The 23,999-nt window shown below is 36.0% G+C and overlaps 1 protein-coding gene across 1 annotated transcript in view; it reads right to left on the reverse strand.

Annotated features, from left to right (window-relative positions):
- adamts7 (a disintegrin-like and metallopeptidase (reprolysin type) with thrombospondin type 1 motif, 7) overlaps positions 1–23,999 on the reverse strand; it is a 79,558-nt gene that overhangs the window by 37,831 nt on the left and 17,728 nt on the right. Inside the window, exons 10-16 of the mRNA XM_055214899.2 lie at positions 16,725–16,817; positions 16,498–16,643; positions 14,661–14,830; positions 14,437–14,570; positions 11,523–11,643; positions 11,186–11,430; positions 2,130–2,277 (exon numbers count right to left, since the gene is read on the reverse strand). Of these exons, the coding sequence (XP_055070874.2) occupies positions 2,130–2,277; positions 11,186–11,430; positions 11,523–11,643; positions 14,437–14,570; positions 14,661–14,830; positions 16,498–16,643; positions 16,725–16,817 (1,057 nt within the window). The remainder of the gene's footprint in view (positions 1–2,129; positions 2,278–11,185; positions 11,431–11,522; positions 11,644–14,436; positions 14,571–14,660; positions 14,831–16,497; positions 16,644–16,724; positions 16,818–23,999) is intronic.

Raw genomic sequence — 23,999 nt, forward strand, 5'->3', positions numbered from 1 at the left:
ATTATTTGCTTCTCTGACTTGCCCAGGCGGCACATAAAGCTAAACATCAATTGTGCTTCACAGGTAGGTACCCTATTGGACACAAACAATTGGCTGGCACTGTGCCACCTAGGGACCGTCTGTAATGTTGTGTGAAAATTAATTTGTTAATGTAAAATCTGGTCAGTTAACGGTTAATGTTCGGTAAACAAGCTGCGGTTGTCGATCAGGAAAATTTATTGAGATGATCATCCCTAATTCAACACTAGCTACTGCAATGTTTTTTTTCAATCAGTAATAATCTGTGTGAAGTACAATGGAAGACTGTTATGTTGCTTAAAATCCTACAGTTTTGTGATAGCTTTGGCAGTCAGATGAGACGCCTCCAGAGTCTGTCTGGATTTTATGCTGCAAACTCCATTTGAGGGTCTAATGTAAGATTTAAAGTATTAGCAGCTGCAAGAACTTATATTTGAGCTCTGAATGATTTACTGATAAACAATACATTTATCTTTACTGTTATTAAAAATAATTAAACTGAATTCCTGTGGAGTAAAATTTTATGCCAATCCTCAGCATTTAAAGGCGGGGTGCATGATCTCTAAAGGCCTGAAATCACCTAAACACGCCCCTACTCCAATAGAATCTAGACCTTCATTTGATAGACCCGCCACACTTATAGCCAACCAAGGCAATTATGTTGGTTGGTAGACATGCCCCTTACTGCTGATTGGCTTCAAGTGTGTTTTAGTACTCGTCTCGACTCCCTTTTCCAAAGCGTTTTTCAAAAATTGTGCACCCGCCTTTAAAGGAAAACACTTTTAATTTTACTACGTTCTTACCTCAACTTAGACGAAAGAATACATATCTATCTGTTTTCAATGCGTGCACTTAATCTTTGTACAGTGCCTTGTGAATGTTTTAGCATTTAGACTAGCCCCAAACAGGGATGAATTTAGAATCCACCAAACACTTCCATGTTTTCCCTATTTAAAGTTACATGAGTAGTTACACGAGTAAGTATGGTGCCACAAAATAAAACTTTTGTTTGGCTAAGTTAAGCATTAAGCTAGGCTAAATGCTAAAACATTCATGAAGCGCTTAACAAAGATTAAAAGTGCACACATTGAAAAAAGATAGGTATGTATTAATATGTCTTAGTTGAGGTAAGAACAAAGTAAAACATTGAAAAACGTGTTTTCCTTTAAACCTAAATAAAATTAAATCCTAATTTCTAATTGTAAAGAAATCTTTTTACTTCATTCTGCTCAAAAACGCTCAAGATGTGTTTATTGCCAAGAGAGGTCACACTAAACACTGACGATGCCTAAAGAAGACATTTAGTCCTGAAAATGTAATTTTTAATTTTTTTGTAAATAGTTTCTGTATTTTCTGTTTGTATCTTAATAAAATAGATAAAACATAAATATGGATGGGCATTAAAACTTCTAAAACTTCCAAAACAGCACCGTCTGTTTTTAAGGCTTTTAACATCCATTACTGAAACGCATGGCAGATTAAGAAAAAGGCTTTAACATAAACACATCTGTCATTTACAGCAACAAAGAACAGAAGAAGAATTGTTGTAATCAGTATAAGATTAATAGACTTTGCCGCAATAGAGCCTTGGATGAAAAAACATAAATTGCTTTATAAACGCTGTTTAAATTTATGCTAAACTTAATTTATGCTAAACCAAATATATGCAATATTTATTTACAATTTCTCTGTCCCCGCTAAAACAGAAATGTGACAAAGCCATTTAAAACATACAAACATCTATATCTGTGTGGCAATTTGCATGGCCATTTTTTGCTGGTTGCTTTATCATGTAATGCATGAATATCTGGAGCACCAAGATCTTTTCTCGCGACCATATTTAAGTTTGCCTGGGCTGGACATTTTTCATCACATTACATGCGAGTAAATATCACCAGCTGGTCCTAAATCTGTTTTCTATAAAGTTCGTGTCTTGTTGAATCATACAATCTGTAAAAGCAGCTGGTGCCAGAGCTAAGTTATAGCTAGACTTTGCTTCAATTCAAGTTTCAAAGCAATATTATGAAAAGTGCTACAGATCTAAACATGAACTGGAGAAAACCGAAAGGTCTGTAGTATAGAAAGTGGTGAAGAAGACCACCAGACCTTACCAGATCCACATGTAGCGCTGCACTCGGTCCAGGCACCATAAATCCATTGGAAATAAGATCCAGGAGTTCCATTGTTCGACTCCACAAGAGTATCCTTACTTATAATATACTCGTATCTCACCCCTGGATTCGTCTCCTGAAAAAGCAACTAGAGAAGATTTGGAAAAATTAATTCAAGGGTTTTTTTTTACTATTGCTTAGCTGCTTAAATATATATATTTTCTTAGAATAATAACATTTTTAAAGAACAACATATTTCTCATAGTAGCAGCCCAAATCTGTTAAACCCCAAAACCCCTTTGGGATTAAAGGAGGTGGACCCCATATTCATACATTATAAAAATTGAAAGATCTTTATCTAAAAACCCTTAAAATGTGATTTCTTGAAAAACTTCAATAGGTAACACCTAAAAAAAATGGGAAGTAATTTTGATCCAACTTTTTTTAACAGGTTTATTTTTTCATTGCTTTTCTATGTAAACACATGCTAGACAGGCGTCTTTGACGTTACGTGTGCGCCTTGCATCTTTTGCAGCATCTTGCACATGAACGAGTTTTAAGACACTGAGGCCCATTTTAACAATCTAAGCGCATGGTCTAAAGCGGCCATTCCCAAACTGTGGTCTGCGGACCACTAGTGGTCCGTGAGGGTACTGCAGGTGGTCCGTGTAAAGGCAAAATAAAATATAAAATCATATATTTTTTAAAGGGGACATATTATGAAAATCAGACATTTTCCATGTTTAAGTGCTATAATTGTGTCCCCAGTGCTTCTATCAACCTAGAAAATGTTAAAAAGATCAACCCAATAACTTAGTTTTGGTAAACCATTTTCTGCAAGCATGTGAAAAATAGGTCATTGTAATTTGGCCCTTATTGTGATGTCAGAATAAGGTACAGTGTTGGGGTAGTTACTCAAAAAATGTAATTAGTTACTAGTTACTAGTTACTTCTTAAAATTGTAATGAGATTACTTTACTAGTTACTGCATTTGAAAAGTAACTTCACTACTTATTACTTTACTTTCCTTTTTCTTAATTTACCACATAGATACATGGACATGGTTTAGGCGGGGTCGGCTGATGATGAGTGACTACTTTAAATGACCGGCCAGCGCTCTACAATAACTTTTTGCACTGGTTGCACTGGTGCGCCTAACATTTTTTCTTAGGTGCACCAGCACAAAAGTTAGGTGCACCCTAATTTTTGACCCCATCGGATTTATAGTTCGCCCAAAAAATAAAATTCTGTATAATTTATTTGTAAATCAGGTTTGTAACTCTCATTTTGTTACAAGCCTGTATGGATGTCTTTGTTCTGGTGAACATGAATGAAAGTATTTTGAGTAATGTTTGTAGCCGAGCCATTCATGAGCCTCATTCACTTCCATAGTATTATTTTTTCCTACTGTGGAGGTGAATGGGGCTCATGCTTGGTTTGGTTGTTGGCATTTCTCGAAATATGTTGCTTCGTGTTTATCAGAACAAAGATATTTATACAGGTTTGTAACAAAATGAGGGAGAGTTAATGATGACAGAATTTTTTCTTTTTGGGTGAACTGTCCCTTTAACACCGCAAGTTTAGCGCCCATTGTGGTTTCATACAGAATATAAACATGTAGGCTATTTTATAATTTTCATGTTGTCATTCCATTTTCCTTATACGAGTCATGCACAGTCCTGTTTGATAACCCGCATCCGCGCGATTAAAATAACACTTGACCCGTTATCCGACATCAGCATCAATTTATTTCATACCCGTTTTACTGCGACCGGCCGCACCGCAAATCGTGATGTAAGTAGAAACCTTTAAAGATCTTCATGCAGAACATTGACAGAAATAAGCACAGGACCATGACTGTTCAAATATATTATCATTTAATGTGAAACTTTGTGAGGGTCGGCTGATTGACAGCTGAGCGGTTAGCAGGGAGCACGTCACCCAAAAAATAAAATAAACTCATATAGGCTATAGGCTACTTTTGAATTCGTTTTGTTAATTTGCTAATTATTTAAGGGAAACACATTTCATATAGGCTTATTTATTTTATTATTTTTTCACCGAAGAAAGACGTAATCATCACGTTCTATTCATTTTAATGCTTTTTGCACATAAACTAAACCCTTGGGGGAATTATTTATAAATGAATCAACAACGCAAATCAAGGAATTAACTTATTTCTCTATTTAAGACAGTCTGGCAGGGCGTTAACAGCGATACATCAAACACCGAAAAGTTTATAGGATTAGATTTGGAAGTAAGATTATGTAGAAAACAGCGGTCCTGACTCCTGGCTTTTTTCTATAAATTGAGCGCACGCGACATTGCTGTTCGGGTTACGTTCAAATAATTTCTTTAAAAGAATTATGCTCTGGGTCTGACTCGATTGAGGTTCATTACCTAATTCCGTCTTCGGGTCGGACCTCTCGAGCCCTGACCGGTAAGTTAAGCAGGATCTTTCGCCACAAGTGTTGTATTGCCATGCTGGGCTTACAAATGCTCAGACAGGTTGTTCATCGCGTTGTCAGCAGTTGAAAGACACTTGTCGTGTGGGCATAGTGTGCATTTCACACGAATATTTTTGTCCTTTCGAGCAATACGCTGAAAGTAATGTGAATATCGCCCCAGCGGCTGAAACCCTCCGTCTTCATATCCCGCTCCCCTTTGCACCAGCAGCTTCGTCAAATCAATCTCTATGGCAACGGCACACGTACAGGGACACGCATGCACGCACCACTTAAATAGACAGAACTTTACACCCAGGCAAACACTGCTTGGGTAACGCATGAAAGCGCGTTCCTATAGTCTAGTAAAGTAGTGTAGTTACCAATATTATTAGTGTAATGCGTTACTTTACTTCGTTACCCAAAAAAGTAATGTAGTTACTGTAATCCGTTACTTTGTAACTCGTTACCCCCAACACTGATAAGGTAATACCGCCCCCTTTATCTGCACTATCCAACCACAGCACAACCATTTAGTATGGAGAGAAAGAGAGAGATAAAATATTTCACAGCACAATTGAGTTTCAATTGCAACAAACCACCATCATTGTGATCAGTGGTTGCACTTCATCCGCTCATTTGCATTTTAAATGACACACCCAAAACGGCACACTTTTGCTCAGACCTATTTTAGACTTAGTTTTCATCTTTAAAAAAATCTCATAATATGTCCCCTTTAAAGAAAAATATATTCTTTAAGAATATGTTTTAAGAATCTGTTGTACTGATGTGATGACCAGTTATAGTTTTAGTGCTAGTAAGCCTATTTAGAGGTGCAGATAAATTCAGGCCTTTGTGTAGACATATTTTATAATGAGTATTATGAGGTGGTCCGCGAAAATTCTTTATTACAAATAGTGGTCCACACACACAAAAAGTTTGAAAACCCCTGGTCTAAAGTGCACGGTCTAATGTTAATAAAAAGTGTTGTTTTTATCTGTATTGAAATTATTATTATTTTGGATTAAAACCTTTAAAAGCCATTTTCTTCAGTCACGGAAGTAAAAATAGCAGGATTGTAATTGCTGTAAATGTATTGATATCTTACATAATCATTGTAATCTCATAAAATAATTTGCAAATATGCAAGAAAAGGTTTGTTATCTAAAACTACTTTATTTGTAACAAACAGGAGATAAAAAATTTACAAGCGTGCGGAGAGCCATTTAAGCACTCGCACAGCACCATGGGTGTTTTAAAAGCATTACTTAAAAATGTTTCTCATCTCACCATATCCACAGGTACAAAGTCATCATATACAATAAATCCGTGTGATAGTTTAAAAAAAACATTTAAAAATAGATGCATGTTTAAAGCAAAGCATTTATTTACTTACCCGGGGCCTTAGCATGGGAACTGGCGTACGCACGTTTCCAGCCCCATTTTGTACATACGCCAGTTCCCATGCAAAGGTTGTGATTTATAAAAAAACAAACTTGATGGGAGAATGGGCTTGCAGGGTGGGATATTAGGATGATTCATGTACGCACACTTGCAGGTGATCTGATATTTATAAAGGGAACATTGCTTTGTTTTACAAGTCTTCATAATTTTTGGTGTATGCCATTTTTTGGCTTTTGTGCGTACGTAGACTTTTAGTAAGGATCCTACGCACAGTTTTATACATGAGGCCCCAGGTGAAGCAGCGCCTTCTAACGTCTCATAATCGGTGCTCATTTATGTCCAAGAGACTCAATAATCTTTTACATTTTAATCATTTAATTTTTCGTATTTAAAAGCATTTTTCGCATCAAAATGTGTGATAAGCAAACGCGCGTTGTCGTCCGGTTTATAGACGCATATTTCTAACGCACTCATTAAATCAAAAAAACATTATTGCACCATTGACTTTAGACCAGGTTTTTGTTGGTCAATGACGTAGTCTATTTTAGTTGCCTCAAAATAGCAACGCGCCAACAATATTTTTAATTTAACTATTTGTAAACGGTTGCAAAGCTGTTTACAAATGTTAAAGGGATATTAAAAAGATATTTTGAGGAATGTTTGAAACCAAAACGGATCATTATCCCCATTGACTTTTGACTATTATAGGAAAAAAGAATACTATGGAAGTGAATAGTGCTCATGATCGGTTTGGTTACAATCATTCCTCAAAATATCTTCCTTTCTGTTCATCAGAACAAAAAAGTTTATATAGGTTTGTAACAACATGAGAGTGAGTAAATGATGACAAAGGCTGTTTCTCAATATGCGTTCTTGAGCGATCTTGTGTTCTCGCTCTAAGGCATCATTAACCATCGAAGTTCAATTCCAATTCTCAAGAACGCAAGTACAGAGGACGCTTGAAAATACCCGGATGTGTTTTGATATCCAGGATGCATAGAATGAAGACTTGCCGCTGAAATCGCTTTACGCACCAAAAGCCATTGCTGCAAAACAATGGCGAAAATGCTACGCACAACAAGTCTTAAATGCCGTCTTAACCCTTGTGCATCCTTGAGGACATTTTTGTCTTTTTCAGTTTTGTTTTTTTTGATAACTTTCCCTGCGTTAATGCTAACTGCTAAAAATTTGCCACAGGTGTGCATTTTTATTGGAATTTTAATATTTCACCTTCATTTCCTTTAAAAAATCTATTTTCTACTAGGTACACAAAATACTTCCTCTCAGGACCTTTTGGACAAAAATGTCCCCATTGAAACCCATTAAAACTGCAATTTTTTATCCCAGTGCCATTCAACTATAAAATGATGCAATCTTTGTTAACAGGCTTTCATTCTGTTGGCAAGGCTTCAAAATTTACATTTTTACTATTTTTTACCAGATGGTGCCTTTTTTTTAGGTTTGGCATATAAAACAAATTATCGCTTTATTGTTGTTTTCTGCTTATTCATATTATAGAGCCAATTATGAAGCTATAATTGTGTGGGTGTGTTGGTATGGATGTCAGAGTGTGGGTTGTATGTGTGTACTGAACATTTTATGTGTGTGTGTGTGTGTGTGTGTGTACCTGGAAATTATCACGTTGTGGTGACCAATTGTCCCCACAAAGATAGGAATACCAGTATTTTTGTGACCTTGTGGGGACATTTTGAGGTCCCCATGAGAAAACAAGCTTATAAATCAAACAGAATGATGTTTCTTGAAAATGTGAAGTAGTAGAAGGGTTTCTGTGATGGTTGGGGTTAGAGAATGGGGTAGGTAAAGGGAATAGAATATACAGTTTGTATGGTATAAAATGCATTACGTCTATGAAATGTCCACACAAAACATGGAAACGTGAGCGTTTGTGAACAGTTTGAATGAAAAAAAATATATTGTACTGGAAATCACAAGACTACAACCGCTGCAAAGGAGGTGTCGTTTTTTTCCATAAAAAAACAGCAGTGACATTGTGTAAACAAACCAGCATTTAAAGGGTTAAAATTATGAAAATTAATGAATGTTTGGTCATTGTAATTAGAGCTGATGTTTGTTAAAAAAATGGCATCAGTGAAAGTGGAAAAAAATATTAATCTATAATATTTTTATGACACTTTTTGGACATGGACATTTTTGTCCCCTGTGAACCTATGTGTAACTTTTTTTAATTGATGCACAAGGGTTAATGACAATTACACAAATATGCTTGTACATGTAAATAAATTGAGACGCTGTTTAGAATTTTTTAACAAACAAGTATTACATACATAAATAATACAAATTTGATATTTAGATATATGTTTTATGTGGCATAGAACAACTAATCTAAATTGATTTAAATTATATTATTATTTCTTCACAAGGTATCTGAAATATATACGCATTTGCCTTTACAAAATGTAATCATAAAAAAATAATGTATATAATAATGCAGATAATAGTATGTTTGGCACTTTATGAATGTTGCAATGTTGAATCTGGGGAGGTCAGGTGACCAACAGGAAGATTGCACATATCTCAATTCTCACAAGTGCGTTCTGTGTTTTCGTGAGCTTCTGAGTTCGTTCTTCCAAGGTTGCCTGACAAAACCGATCTCCACGAGAACGCAAGTCCATTCTTTGCGTTCTTGGAATTGAAAAACAGCCAGAATTTTCATTTTTGGGGAAACTATCCCTTTAATAATTAATGACAAGTAATTTTATGTTTTACATTTTATCCCTCTAACGGTACCGAACTGTGACTTTAAAACCGAGATACGAACCGAATCGTGAATTTACCGTCTTACAAACTGGCAATTTATGACAGTCTTTGGATAGAAAAATGTGAGATTGTGAGAAACATTCAAGTGTCTTGGGATATAAGACTACAGGACGGAGGATAAGATACCGTAGGGCTTTACTATGAAAGCAGAGCTCATTTATCTGTCTCCTGCTGCTGTAGACGCTCGTCCTCTCCAGCCCACACTACGGCTCTGTGCCAGATTCATGCGGATCGCTCTGTGGGATGACGTGAATTATCTAGACATTCCTCCTCTACTATCACAAATAAACCATGTCTTTACTATAACATAGTTAAAAAAACAAATAGTTCTCTAATTTAGTCCTTTAATGAATAAACGTGAGAATAATTGTTTCTAATTTAATCAGTAAATCCACTTAATCCTGAAATAGCCTCACAATACAAACAAAAAATGGATTTAAAGATGCACACATCTTTTGTGTTAAAGATTATAAAGCTGCTTCCTTTAGAGCAGAATTATATGCAAATCCTGGAGGGTTCAGTCATCCTGTCAGACAATTGTTCAATTTCTCTGTTCAAATATTTACTTCCCCCTTGATGATGAGGATACAAGATGCTAAGCACATAAGGCTCAAGTTTATTATTCATAGGACTGTTATCCACCATAGTATTTCAAGCAGTTTTTAGTTTATTCACCATGTATTTTTCTCATGACAGGCTGCTTGCAACATTTAGGAGCAGACATTTACATTTACATACAATGTAAACAAATGATGGATGGGTTAAAATGTTAGACATTTTAGGTCTTGGAGTCTGAACTATAATAGATATTTGAAGAGTTTGGTTCCAAAACACAATAAAAAAAATGAGTTACCACCAAAATCATTATTGTATCAGTAAGTACATTTTTAATTTTACGCAAAAACCGATATCCGCTGTTTTTCTGTCATCTTTTCTCCCTTTTTTTCCCAAAACACGATAAACACCAGTCCTCCTTCTCTTCAGAATGCAATAAATCCGCTCAACCAATCACAGCACACCATTCCACGCATTGTAAACAATAATGGCGGCGCTTTGAATACACAAAGAATCTTAGTTTTCCTCATCTACTTTGTACTTGACACAATGATCAACAAACAAACAAAAACAAAATAATACCTTTGTTGGAATGGATAAACCTGTGGTGGTTTTCTGTAGCGGGGAAAAAAACGTTAGCCACTCGGGCACTCGAGCGAAGGAAAAATGGCGTCTGTTGCTTGTTCTCACACGACAGCATCAAGCTTCTGTCATGCTAACACACTGACCACACGGGATCTTACGAAAAACTTTTATTTTACTCGAAGTCAACGAAAATCGAGCAGGAACAAAACATTTTACAGCTGATCGCTGTCAAAAAAGTTTGCAAGGATGACAGCAGCAATGACAGTGTTCTTAATATTACAAAGTAAGTGTTTTGATTAATGCCATTTAATGTTTATTTTTTTAATCAGTGTATACCACTAGTCAACTAAATGAATATAACATGGCAAAGATGAATGCACATTTATATATTGATTCAATAGATTTATAGCATTTTTAAAAAACTTGTTATATTAAAAAAAAATTATAATATAGTTTTTATAACAAATCTTTGAAAATCATATTATGGATTGGAATTTTTTATATTATTATAAGCTTAAGATGCTATGTGAAAGTTTGTAACAGAAAATATTGTTTTTTATCGTGTCACTTTCTTGGTATAGAAAACACATTTTTACCGAAATTAGTCAAAATGGATTTATTGCTTTTTTTGGAACCAAACTCTTCATTTCAAGCATTAATTCAACATTCATAAGCTGTGAGCAAGGTTTTTTGTTGTTGTTGAAGACCATTTATTTAAACTAAACAACAAAAAGCTTCAAAGAGAGATGTACTGCAAAAAATGACTTTCTTACTTAGTATTTTTGCCTTGTGCTGCCAATGGAATAAGAAAAAAAATTCTTGAAATAAGTTTACTTTTTTCATAAACACTTAATTCAAGAAAAATTTTCTTATTCCATTGGCAGATTTTTTGTTTGTTTGTTTTAAGCCAGATTCACTTAAATTTTATATTTTTGTCTAAAAACTAGACTTATTTTCCTAGGTCATTTTGCTCATCAAGAAAATACATCTTAATTTAAGATTTATTAGATATTTTTACTGAAAACAAGAAAAAAATAAAAAAGTCAGAAAGTCATTTTTTGCAGTGTGATACTTATTTTACATGTGTGAATCGAACAAAAAATAGCTATCGGTCAGATAATGGGTGGAAAACAATGACGGAAAACTAAATTATGACACAATGATACAATAAACCTTATAAACATTGCTTTTAATTGAATATATTATATAACAACTCTCCTGTACAAATAATCAACAGCCTTCTTTACGCAAGACAAAAGAAGTTAGTACCTGAATCCACACCGGCTCCATAGTTGGTCCTGGAGAAGACAGATTTTCCAGTTGCCCATTCCTCTCGTAAGTGAATATCGTTCCCGCCGCCTTGTATTCTCCGTTCCACTGGATAGTCCAGCCACCATTCAGGAAATATTTCTCAGGGTCATTACTGCGTAATGCCAAGAAGTTCCCGGCCTCCGCGACTTCTTCAATACGAATGTCTCGTGCTCCTTCTGGAATTACACCTATGTCTACATAACCTATGAGACCAAAGTACATTGGCTTAAAATGGAGCATATACATGTGCAGTGTAAAGTTTATAATATGAAGACAAAACACAGTTTTTACATACCAAGCCCTTCACTGTCCTCAAAAGTCTTCCTCACAGTTTCACACGTTGAACCATTTCCATGACACACGCCACACCGATCCTCAACAGCATTTGAGTCGATCTCATAATCACAGCCAAGGTTCTGCAACATAATATTGTATGATTTTAAAACCTTTCTTTCTATTTAACACGTCACACGGCCGTAAAATGCTAATCTTAAAGGAATAGTTTACCCAAAATTAAAATTAGTCTGTTTTACTCACCTTAACATTATACTCGATGTATATGATTTTCCTTCTATAGCCGAACACATTTAGAGTTACATTAAATAATATCCTGGCTTTTACTAGCTTTATAATGCATTTAATGGTGCCCGGTTTTGTTTCTCGGGTGTCTCATCTCTGCACGTGATGACAAGCCACGAGATATCTCAGAACATTTATTAACCTAGTTTTGGTAAACCATTTGCATTTGAATTTGTATTTGAATTGAAATTTGTATCCCCTTGTGATGTCAGAAGGGGATAATACCGCCCCTTAATCCAACCACACCACTGGTATTGTACCATTTGGTACAGAGATCAACTCATTTGCATGTTAAATGACACACCCAAAACTGCACATTTTTGAACACACCTACAAAATGACAATTTAAACTTGCTATAATAAATTATCTATATGGTATTTTGAGCTAACACTCTGGGGACACCAAAGATTTATTTACATCTTAAAAAAAAGTCTTGTGAAATGTCCCCTTTAAAAAAATGGTTAGTGTAGGAAAACCATGGTTTTGGAATAGTAAACAATCCAAAAAACATGGTTCCTATACTTTTACCACGCAAAACATGGTTCTTTTATGCAAGGGGCCACTTATTGATTGCTAAATGCACTGAAAAATCCAATCATTTTCTCTCATAAATGTATTTTCTCGCTTCAGGAGACATAAACCGCATTCACACAGCACTTTGGTCCCAATAAAATTCCGTAAAATTGTCAGAGAGGCTTCTGTGTGAACACAAACACGTCCCATAAATGTTTTGGGATCGCTCCAGTAAAGAGATGCATTTTCCGTGTATTTTCCGTAATCTCTGTGTGAAAAGGGCTTTACATTAATTCACTCGAGTCATATGGATATCTTTTTAATGATAACACTGCAAAAAAATATTTTCAAGAAAAAAAATTCTTAGTATTTTTGTCTTGTTTTCAGTAAAAATATTTCAAAATTCTTAAATTAAGATGCTTTTTCTTGATGAGCAAAACGACCCAAGAAAATAGTTTCTAGATCAAAAATGTCAAATTTAAGTAATTTTGTGCATAAAACAAGCAAAAAAATCTGACAATGGGGTAAGCAAAAAAATCTTGAACAATTTTCTTAAACACTAAATGCAAGAAAAATTCAAGAAAGATTTGCCTACCCAGTTGGCAGATTTTTTGCTTGTTTTATGCACTTAAATTTGATATTTTTGGTCTAAAACTAGACTTATTTTCTTGGGTCGTTTTGCTCTTCAAGAAAAAGCATCTTAATTCAAGATTTTTTTTGATATTTTTACTGAAAACAAGACAAAAATACTAAAAAAAAATTTTTCTTGAAAATCATTTTTTGCAGTGAAATGAGCTTAAAAAAAAACTGCCTTACAAAGCTAGAAAGAATCAAGATATTATTTAATATAACTAGAAATGTGTTTGGCTGAAGAAAGACCGTCACATACACCTAGGATGGCATTAAGGTGAGTAAATTATAGGATCATTTTATTTTTGGGTGAACCATTCCTTTAACCTCCTAAGACCCGAGCTTTGGTTTGTCTTTTTTCAGATTTTCTCCAGCTATTTGGGGTTAGGAAGAACCAATTAATATAATAACCAAATATTTTTCTTTGGACATGAAGCAGTGCAAGTATCCACGTTTGTGTACAACAGGTTCCAGTTACACAGAATTAAATATTATGGTGAAAACAACAAACAATGTGATGTCCACGTATGTGAACAAACCGGGTCTTAGGAGGTTAAATCTAGACTTTTGTTTAAGGGAATTAAATCAATAGTTTTAACAGTCCTGTAAAAGAAACTTGCGTTATACTTGCGGAAAAACAGCGCTCATGTTGGAGATAAACTCATGGTGGGGAGTTCGTAGACAATTTTTTTAATTTCCATTACTATTTCTATTTACACAAATCTTATTCCAGCAATATTTCCATAAGGGGTGCTTTATTTTCATCACATCTCCATCTACATTACCACACAGGATAAAAGAGAGACATGCGCACATTACATTTACACATTTTATTCTTTAATGGACAAAAGCAGAATCTTTCAGATTGATTAGGTTTGAAGCATTTTGATTTGTATGGCACTTCTCATGTTTTTGCCTTGCTATGACAAATCACTTTGCAGTGTATCTTTAATTTTGTAAGGCGCTTTGGATAAAAGTTCAAAAGTAAAGTTATGCAGCTGTGTGCCTGTTGTAAATCTAGACTTCTCTATGAATTAAAATACATCAATAATAAACAACCAAGCAAAATTGGAGAATGCCTACAAAATATAATTAAAACTTGATGATGTTTTTCTGTTTTTGGCACAAACACACAATCCTAATTGCTGTCAATGACTAGATAAATCCTGTTTGTGTTTTGGAGCAAAGCCTCATGGGAAAGATTTTTCACAAATGGGTGTGAATTAAAATTTCTCCCTAATTAACTAAACGGACACAGAAATGTACAGGCACAGTGTGAGATTTATGCTTTAAAACATCTTGTACTGTGAATGGTGCATTACGAATGTGACCCTGTCTGTGAAATCAACGTGGAAGTCTCAAAGTTTGATTTCAATCTCTTAGTCAAGATTTCAAGGTTATATTTTCACAGAATGTAAATCACAAAAACTACTTTAGCTAGGTCTTAACAGACAGTGTCACGTAGATAAAACTGAAAGCAACCGACCTTGCAGATACCGTTGATGCAGATGTCACGACTGTGGCTGCCCTCGTAGCATCGTGTGCCATCGATGACCGAGTCCAGCATCCGCTCAGCGAAATGTTCATTCACGGGTCTACAGTGCAGCTCACAAGGATTAACTGGAAAAAAACACATAAATGCAATCACATGCAAATCATCTTTCGCACCACACAAACCGTCTATATTGAATGTGTTAACATGATGCTCACTTCTGTTATTCACATTTGTCCATTTATAAAACTTTCCCTTGTATGGGACCACGTTGAAGCGGCTACACTGGATGTTTCTGAAACTGGGCTGGTCCGGAGGGCAAGGTTCGTGGTGACAGGTGCGATATCTGCGGCGCTCCCCGAGACAATATTTACCTCCATGTTTGGGTCTAAAAACACAATGTTATTCAAAATTCAACCAATCACATGGCAGTTGATTCAATGCATTTAGGGGTGTGGTCCTGGTAAAGACAATCTCCTGAACTCCAAACTGAATGTCAGAATGGGAAAGAAAGATGATTTAAGCAATTTTGACAGTGGCATGGTTGTTGGTGCCAGACTGGCCAGTTTCTGGGATTTTCACGCACAACCATTTCTAGGATTTACAAAGAATGGTGTGAAAAGGGAAAAACATCCAGTATGCGTCAGTCCTGTGGGTGAAAATGCCTTGTTGATGCTAGAGGTCAGAGGAGAATGAGCCGACTGATTCAAGCTGATAGAAGAGCAACTTTGACTGAATCAACCACTCGTTACAACCGAGGTATGCAGCAAAGCATTTGTGAAGCCACAACACGCACAACCTTGAGGCGGATGGGCTACAACAGCAGAAGACCCCACTGGGTACCACTCATCTCCACTACAAATAGGAAAAAGAGGCTACAATTTGCACAAGCTCACCAAAATTGGACATTTGAAGACTGGAAAATGTTGCCTGGTCTGATGAGTCTCAATTTCTGTTGAGACATTCAGATGGTAGAGTCAGAATTTGGCGTAAACAGAATGAGAACATGGATCCATCATGCCTTGTTACCACTGTGCAGGCTGGTGGTGGTGGTGCAATGGTGTGGGGGATGTTTTCTTGGCACACTTTAGGTCCCTTAGTACCAATTGGGCATCGTTTAAATGCCACGGCCTAGCTGAGCATTGTTTCTGATCATGTCCATCCTTTTATGACCACCATGTACCCATCCTACTTCCAGCAGGATAATGCACCATGTCACAAAGCTTGAATCATTTCAAATTGGTTTCTTGAACATGACAATATGTTCACTGTACTAAAATGGCCCCCACAGTCACCAGATCTCAACCCAATAGAGCATCTTTGGGATTTGGTGGAACGGGAGATTCGTGCCCTGGATGTGCATCCCACAAATCTCCATCAACTGCAAGATGCTATCCTATCAATATGGGCCAACATTTCTAAAGAATGCTTTCAGCACTTTGTTGAATCAATGCCACGTAGAATTAAGGCAGTTCTGAAGGCGAAAAGGGGTCAAACACAGTATAAGTATGGTGTTCCTAATAATCCTTTAGGTGAGTGTAGTATCAGGGGGTGGGGCACTAGTTCCCTTATTTATTTATTTGCCAATTTTTATCTCATTAATGCATGACAAGCCACTGGATTGGCGAATTAAACTGGGATTAGTAAATATAGTTTTGCAAAGATAAAAATATATATTGTTTGGAAAAAAAATAAGGTTATTGGTAACAGAAACTTTTCTCCATCTTAGAAATATGCTTTTGAAATAGGACGCAGATGTCGCACATGCTTTCCAAATGCGAGACTTTTAACTCTCAACATCAATAATATTGTAACACATTTTCAGAGCCGTAGTGACACATTAAAGGCAACTAAGGATACAATACTATTCAAAATGAATTTAAAGATTTCCACAAAACAGTAATAACTGCACTTTATTAAACATAAACATGCGATCCTTCATCTAAACAGTGTGTGACAAAAATAGCCATTCTCACGATTAGTGCAGTATAGTAATGTCAAATTTGTTGTATTTTTTTCTGGAAATGAGAACTGAAGTCAAGAAAGGAAACTCACACAGGGTTAACACAGTCCCTCTGGGCGCTCTGAACCCCAGCTCCGCACGTCCTCGTGCACCCGGACCACTCGCTCCACGAAGCCCAGCCTCCGTTCACACTGGTGGGCTGGGAACCCATCGGCACACACTCTCCATCAAAACACCACTAATGGGAAAACACAAGAAAGGGTTGGGTTATTCAGTCAACTTGGGTTATAGGAAAGAAATAACTGTATGCCTTGCTTGCCTTGCCCTGACCACACTTGGTACCATCCACAGCACCGTCCAGTCTTGAATGACAGGTGGAATCAACCGTACACCAAAGAGTACTGCAGATATTCTGAAATTAGGAAAAAACGAATTTAGTATGCAGAGTATGCAAGCAAGGGTAGAGAAATAGTCTGGAGTTTAGGTCCTAAAACATCAATTGTGATCACATTTGATGAACGGGGAAAAGGTGAAGGTTGAGTCAAACACACAATGATTTCTGCAATTTCCTCTGCTGGAAAGTGACCTGATAAGAAAACTGAAGCTCGCTTTATCTGAACCTGTCGATAAAAGGTTCGACTCATGGTGGTGTGTCTGTGACATTTGTCCAGTAATTGAAAGATGCACAATGTCTGTCAAAAGCCGCTGTGGGCAGCACAGAGGACATCACACGATGCACGCTGACATCAAAAACAACGATTCTGCAAACTGATGCCCTTTTCCCCAATCCCCATTTTTATTTTGCAAACTAAGGAGGACTGGCTGTTTTATCTGTAGTGTTCAAATGGCTTGAGAAATAAAGGTTAGGAGCATCTTTATTTAGCAGTAAGACATTTATTTACAATTGCATTTGTGCATTTTGCAGACACTTTAATCCAAAGCGACTTACAGTGAATTAAAAGTATACTGTACATTGGGAATTAAACCCAGTATAGTTAGTTTTTCTACACATTACAAAAGCTATATATAAACTGAAACATACAATACACCTGGTTTCACTTTTGTTCCTGTGAAGGCATACAGTAAACCAGTAATGTTAGGAATCAGATGCAACAACGATTTTCCTTTTATAATGGGAAAGCCAGTGTGTATGGTTTCCAGCAAACGTCCTATTGAAAGTTGCCAAAACCAAACGGCACAAATATATGAACCAGAAGATTGTATTTTCCATTCTCACAATGTAAAAGTAAAAAGCCTGTAATGTTGGCATTACAATGCTTTTTTGCTTGTTTTAAGCAGAAATTCATTTAAAAAATGTTTTTGTCTAAAATCTAGACTTATTTTCTTAGGTCATTATGCTCATCAAAGAAATGCATCTTGATTTAAGAATTTTTAATACGATTTGCTCTGCTTTTCTCTTCACTTTCACACATATGTACACTTTTCGAACTCTGTGATATTTACAGAATGAAACATTTAGCAAGAGAGATCTGGCTTTTGAGAACGGCATTACAGTTATATGGGAGAATTTTCCTAATGAGATCAAACTTGGGCATTAAAGGAATATTCAATTTTCTTAAAAGAAAAATCCAGATAATTTACTCACCACCATGTCATCCAAAATGTTGATGTCTTTCTTTGTTCAGTCGAAAAGAAATTATGTTTTTTGAGGAAAACATTGCAGGACTTTTCTTTTTTTAATGGACTTTAATAGACACCAACAATTAACACTTAACTCAACACGTAACAGTTTTTTTCAACGGAGTTTCGAAGGACTATAAACAATCCCAAACAAGGCATAAGGGTCTTATCTGGCGAAACGATTGTCATTTTTGAGAAGAAAAATAACAAATATACACTTTTAAAGCACAACTTCTCGTCTAGATCCAGTTGTGATGCGCCAGCGTGACCCCACGCAATACGTCATGACGTCAAGAGGTCACAGAGAACGAACGCGAAACTCCGCCCCAGTGTTTACAAGCGTCTTGAAAGAGGACCGTTCCGACGTTGTTGTATGTCAACTGATACTAATTAATGTCTTTGTGTCAGTTTATTGTTTACAATGGTCCGCAAATGTGCGTTTTATATATGTAACACGTGACCTCCCTACGTCACTACGCATTTACGTTAGGTCGCGCTGGACCGGACCTAGACTAAAAGTTGTGGTTTAAAAGAGCATACTTTTTATTTTTCTTGTCAAAAATGAAAATCATTTCGCTAGATAAGACCCTTATGCCTCGTTTGGGATCGTTTATAGTCCTTTGAAACTCCGTTGAAAAAAAACTGTTATGTGTTGAGTTAAGTGTTAAGTGTTGGTGTCCATTAAAGTCCATTAAAATTAGAATAATCCTGCAATGTTTTCCTCAAAAAACATAATTTCTTCTGGACTGAACAAAAAAAGACAATCAACATTTTGGATGACATAGTGGTGAGTAAATTATCTGGATTTTTCTTTTGAGAAAATGGAATATTCCTTTAAATTTAGACCTCTCTGTTCGAAGACATCTGTGGTTGGCGTGCTAGTCTTTACCAGGCTTCTTAACTAGCTTAACCAGCAAGATTTTTTCAGATGACCAGACCATCACGCAAAAATTCTTAGTATTTTTGTCTTGTTTTTAGTAAAAATATCGAATTTCTTAAATTAAGATGCTTTTTCTTGATGAGCAAAATGACCCAAGAAAAAAAGTCTAGTTTTTATACCAACAATATCAAATTTAAGTGATTTGTGCATAAAACAAATGGGGTATTTGCCAATGGGGTAAGCAAAAATCTTTTTTCTTTAAACACTAAATTCAAGAAAAATTACCCCATTGGCAGTCGAACAATCTGGTAACAAACAAGCAAAAACGAGCAAAAAAAGCATCCAATGGGGTAAGAAAAATTTTCTTACATTTTTCTTGAATTATTTAAGAAAAAAAGTTTTTAACCCCCTTTGGCATTTTTTTGCTTGTTTTAACACAAATTCACTTAAATGTGGCATTTTTTTCCTAAAAACTAGACTTAATTTCTAAGGTTATTTTGCTCAAGAAAATGCATCTTGATTTGATTTTGTCAACCAAATTTACTGTGGTTATACAGTAACACTGCAAAAAACGACTTTCTTACTTAGTATTTTTGTCTTGTTTTTGTCTATTTAAATGAAGATGCTTTTTCTTGATGAGCAAAATGACCTAAGAAAATAAGTCTAGTTTATAGGCAAAAAATAAACAATTTAAGTCAATTTAAACAAAATGCAAAAATATCTGCTAATGGGGTGAGAAAATAAAATCTTAAAAAAAAAATTATTAAACATTTAATTTAAGCAAAATTTTCTCACCCCATTGGCAAAAATTTAGCTTGTTTAAAGCACAAATTCACTTAAATTGTATATTTTTGTGTAAAAACTAGACTTCATTTCTTAGGTCATTTTGCTTATCAAGGAAATACATCTTTATTTAAGAATTTTTAGATATTTATACTGAAAACAGGACAAAAATAGTAAGTAAGAAAGTCATTTTTTGCAGTTAAGAACATGAACGTGAACATGAACTGCGGCTGTCATTCACTAACATTCTTTCCAAGTTCTTCTTTTGGGTTCCACAGAATAAATAAAGTTATTTAGGAGAACTGTAAAGTATACTATCAGATGTATATGAGACACCTCAGCTGCTTTCTCTATCCTGCCGTCTTTGCTTTTGCAGCAGAAGCAATTGAAACAAATTGCTCAATTAGTTTCAACCGCTCACTTGTGTTCCTACTTAAACTCTGTCAAATTCCATTACAGAAAATGATCAAGGGCTAAACAGCCGTCTCAAATCATCTATCCTGTGAATACAGATAATACAGTCTAGCTCAAGGCAAGAATTCCAATTATCTCATTAATGCTTTTTGTCTGGATTATAAATCAGCATTGAATAAAAGCTAAAGCAATGTGTGAATAATGAAATATCCAATACAAAATATTACTTTAAAACGAATGATACACGCTTGCCAGAAAAATTGGTGGTCAAGTATGCTAAATGGCTTATTGCTGGTCTATAGTGATGGAGTAGATTTAAAGGTGACATAGAATGGTTGAACTGAGTATTTATCCTTGTTCTGTGATGTGACATGTAGACAAAAAAATTTTTGTTTGGGTCTGTAATGCCTTAGAAGCTTCATAAAAACCTCTCTCAGATAGCTCTATTAGGGTGGGGGATTTCAAACAAGTGGTTTTGCACCTATTTGGCTCCCCCTACTGGCTTAACTTGCAATCTCATTACTGATTGGCTGACTTTGCTGCCACTCAAAAAATGTAGCCAATTATTTTAAAGTGGAGGGGCAGTGAGATGCCTGTGATGTCATAAGCATCAGTTTTTCAGATTGGGCTGTTTTCTGGCTGACATTTCTAAAAGAGAAATTTCTATGAGACTGAGATGTTTAGCATGTTTAGCACTTTTTGTATGTTTGTGAATGTGGGTAGACTACCATTATTCAACAAAGACAAAGTAAAAATGGTTTTTCAATCTCTGTCCCCTTTAAAGGAAAACACCACAATTTTTCAATATTTTACTATGTTCTTACCTCAACTTAGACAAATTAATACATACCTCTCTTTTCTCAATGCGTCCACTTAATCATTGTACAGCGCGTTGTGAATGTGTTAGTATTTAGCCTAGCCCCATTCATTCCTTAGGATCCAAACATGGATGAATTTAGAAGCCACCATACACTTCCGTGTTTTCCCTATTTAAAGACTGTTACACGAGTAGTTACACGAGTAAGTATGGTGGCACAAAATAAAATGTGGCGATTTTTTAAGTGGATAAAAAATGAGAACTATACTGTATGGTGGAAGAGCACTTAGTTTGCAGCACTTCGACCCAGGGGCGTAGCCACGAGGGGGCCTGGGTGGGCCTTGGCCCCCTCATTTACATGTCTGGTCCCCTCAGATTTCCAATTGCTTAAAATAAAATAAGATTGTTGATTTCTTAGTCTGATTGATAGATTGACCAATCAAAATGCTGTGCGGTAAAATGCAGCTATTTTCAAACTTGATTGGATTAGCTCGTGTCACGCGTTGTTGTGCGTAACTTACATAAACTTAAATATATAAATATACGATATATATATCATCACTTCTGACTACTCCCCCTTGGATGCGCTGTACAAACATTACGTGCACGCATTAATAAAAGATAGGTATGTATTAATTTGTCTAAGTTGAGGGAAGAACACAGTAAGATATTAAAAAACGGTGATGTTTTATTTTAACCAGCATGGTTTACCTGACATACTCTTACCCTGGTTGTTTAGTTTATCAACTATTTACACTGGCATGAATCAGCAGTGTTGCCAGATCTCATCAAAAAAGCTAGCAACCTAGTTTGACAAAACAAGCTCAAAATTTGTGACATGGTTCATCATAAGCATCCTCAGTTTTTATATGCAAGTACTTGTTTTGTTAATTTGACTTAAACGTGCATACAATATAAAACGATCCTTAAAATAAGATCTGCTCTTAGCTTCAAATGGGTCTTAACGATCTCAATCGAGACATGTGTCTTATCTAGTGAAATGATCATAATTTTCGTCCCCCCCTAAAAAAACATTGAAATTGTAAACCGTTGAGGTCCATTACAGTAAATTATATGGAGAAAAATCATGGAATGTTTTCCTCAAAAAACGTAATTTATTTTCGACTGAAAAAAGAAAACACAAACATCCCGGATGACATGGGAGTGAGCAAAGTATCAGAATCTTTTTATCAAAGTGGAGTATTCCCTAAATGACATAATGTGGAGTGCAGCTCAGAAAAAAAATTGACAGCTGCTGTTGGTGGGTGGTCAAAATTTACTGTGCTATGACGAGCACAAGCACTAGCATGCCAAAATAAGCGAGCATACTCAAAAAAAGCCCAAAATAAAATAAAATTACTTAATATTTCCAAGGGACTACACAGAGGTGCAACACTACCCGCTCAAGTCCATAAATGTCCTACATGGAGGAACCCGACTTTGATTCAGGGCTGGCGCCACAGAGGGCGCTGGCACTATCCCGCCCCCTTAGATCACCATTAATGTTGAATGGGATTTAAATTATAAAATTAGCTATTTAAAAATCACATTGTCCTACTGTATTATCTTCAAAAAGTGAATAATAAGCTAAAATAGCAATATTTAAGTTAAGGACGGTCTGTGAAGCAAGGTTGAATTTTGATTGGTCGCTTGAATAAGCGCGTCTCCCCAAACTAACAATTACGTAAAATGCCTTGCACTCTGAAAAACAAACATGAAGAAGACTACGAACATTCCATAATTTCAAGGTTTTTATGGCATTAACTAATTTCACCATGAACATTTGAAAATGGATTAAAGGAATAGTCTACTCATTTTCAATATTAAAATATGTTATTACCTTAACTAAGAATTGTTGATACATCCCTCTATCATCTGTGTGCGTGCACGTAAGCGCTGGAGCGCGCTGCGACGCTTCGATAGCATTTAGCTTAGCCCCATTCATTCAATGGTACCATATAGAGATAAAGTTAGAAGTGACCAAACACATCAACGTTTTTCCTATTTAAGACGAGTAATTATACGAGCAAGTTTGGTGGTACAAAATAAAACGTAGCGCTTTTCTAAGCGGATTTAAAAGAGGAACTATATTTTATGGCGTAATAGCACTTTTGGGAGTACTTCGACTCGCCTGAAAAGTCCGCTCCCCTTCTCCCTCTCATACTGGGAGAGGGAGGGTGTTACTGCGCCGAGTCGAAGTACTCCCAAAAGTGCTATTACGCCATAAAATATAGTTCCTCTTTTAAATCCGCTTAGAAAAGCGCTACGTTTTATTTTGCACCACCAAACTTGCTCGTACAACCACGCGTCCCAAACAGGAAAAACGTTGATGTGTTTGGTCACTTCTAACTTTATCTCTAAATGGTACAATTGAATGAATGGGGCTAAGCTACATGCCATCGAAGTGTCGCAGCGCGCTCCAGCGCTTGCGTGCACGCACACAGATGATAGAGGGATGTATCAACAGTTCTTAGTTAAGGTAATAACATATTTTAATATTGAAAATGAGTAGACTATTCCTTTAATTTTTTCGCCGCCAGCGTTTTTTTAAAAAAGCTGTCAGCCAGCACCAGCATTTTTCATGATTTTCACAAAAGTTAAATGCCTTCCAGAAAATCACATTTGCAGCGATCTTCAAAACATACACGGACATGCAGCTGCTTGCCCTAGGGCGATATTTCCGGGTTTTATAAGTTGCGGAGGAGTGCCACATGGTGGGTAATAGCGGTATTGGGGAAAGCCGCAATACTCGTCATTGGCAGGGAAGCTTTTCTCTTAATTGACGAGATAACTCGTCAATGGCGGCGAAAGAGTTAAAAAGAAAAAAACTACAGCAACTGCCACCACCTCTCGGTCTGAGCTCCAAATAAGCAGTGTTGTTGTGCTAATATATAGGTATGCGGTTTTTTGTTCTTGTATAGACGGTTTCGGCAGTAACAACATACACAAGCGGCTGTCGTGGTCCTCGCGTAACTTCCAGTAAACTCCGCTAAGAATAAATAACAACAAAGTTCTTTAAACGTAGTTTATTTATATAACAAGCAAAAAAACAACACATA

The sequence above is a fragment of the Misgurnus anguillicaudatus genome, chromosome 21 (assembly GCF_027580225.2).
Source record: "Misgurnus anguillicaudatus chromosome 21, ASM2758022v2, whole genome shotgun sequence".
In the NCBI taxonomy this organism is placed as follows: Eukaryota; Metazoa; Chordata; class Actinopteri; order Cypriniformes; family Cobitidae; genus Misgurnus; species Misgurnus anguillicaudatus.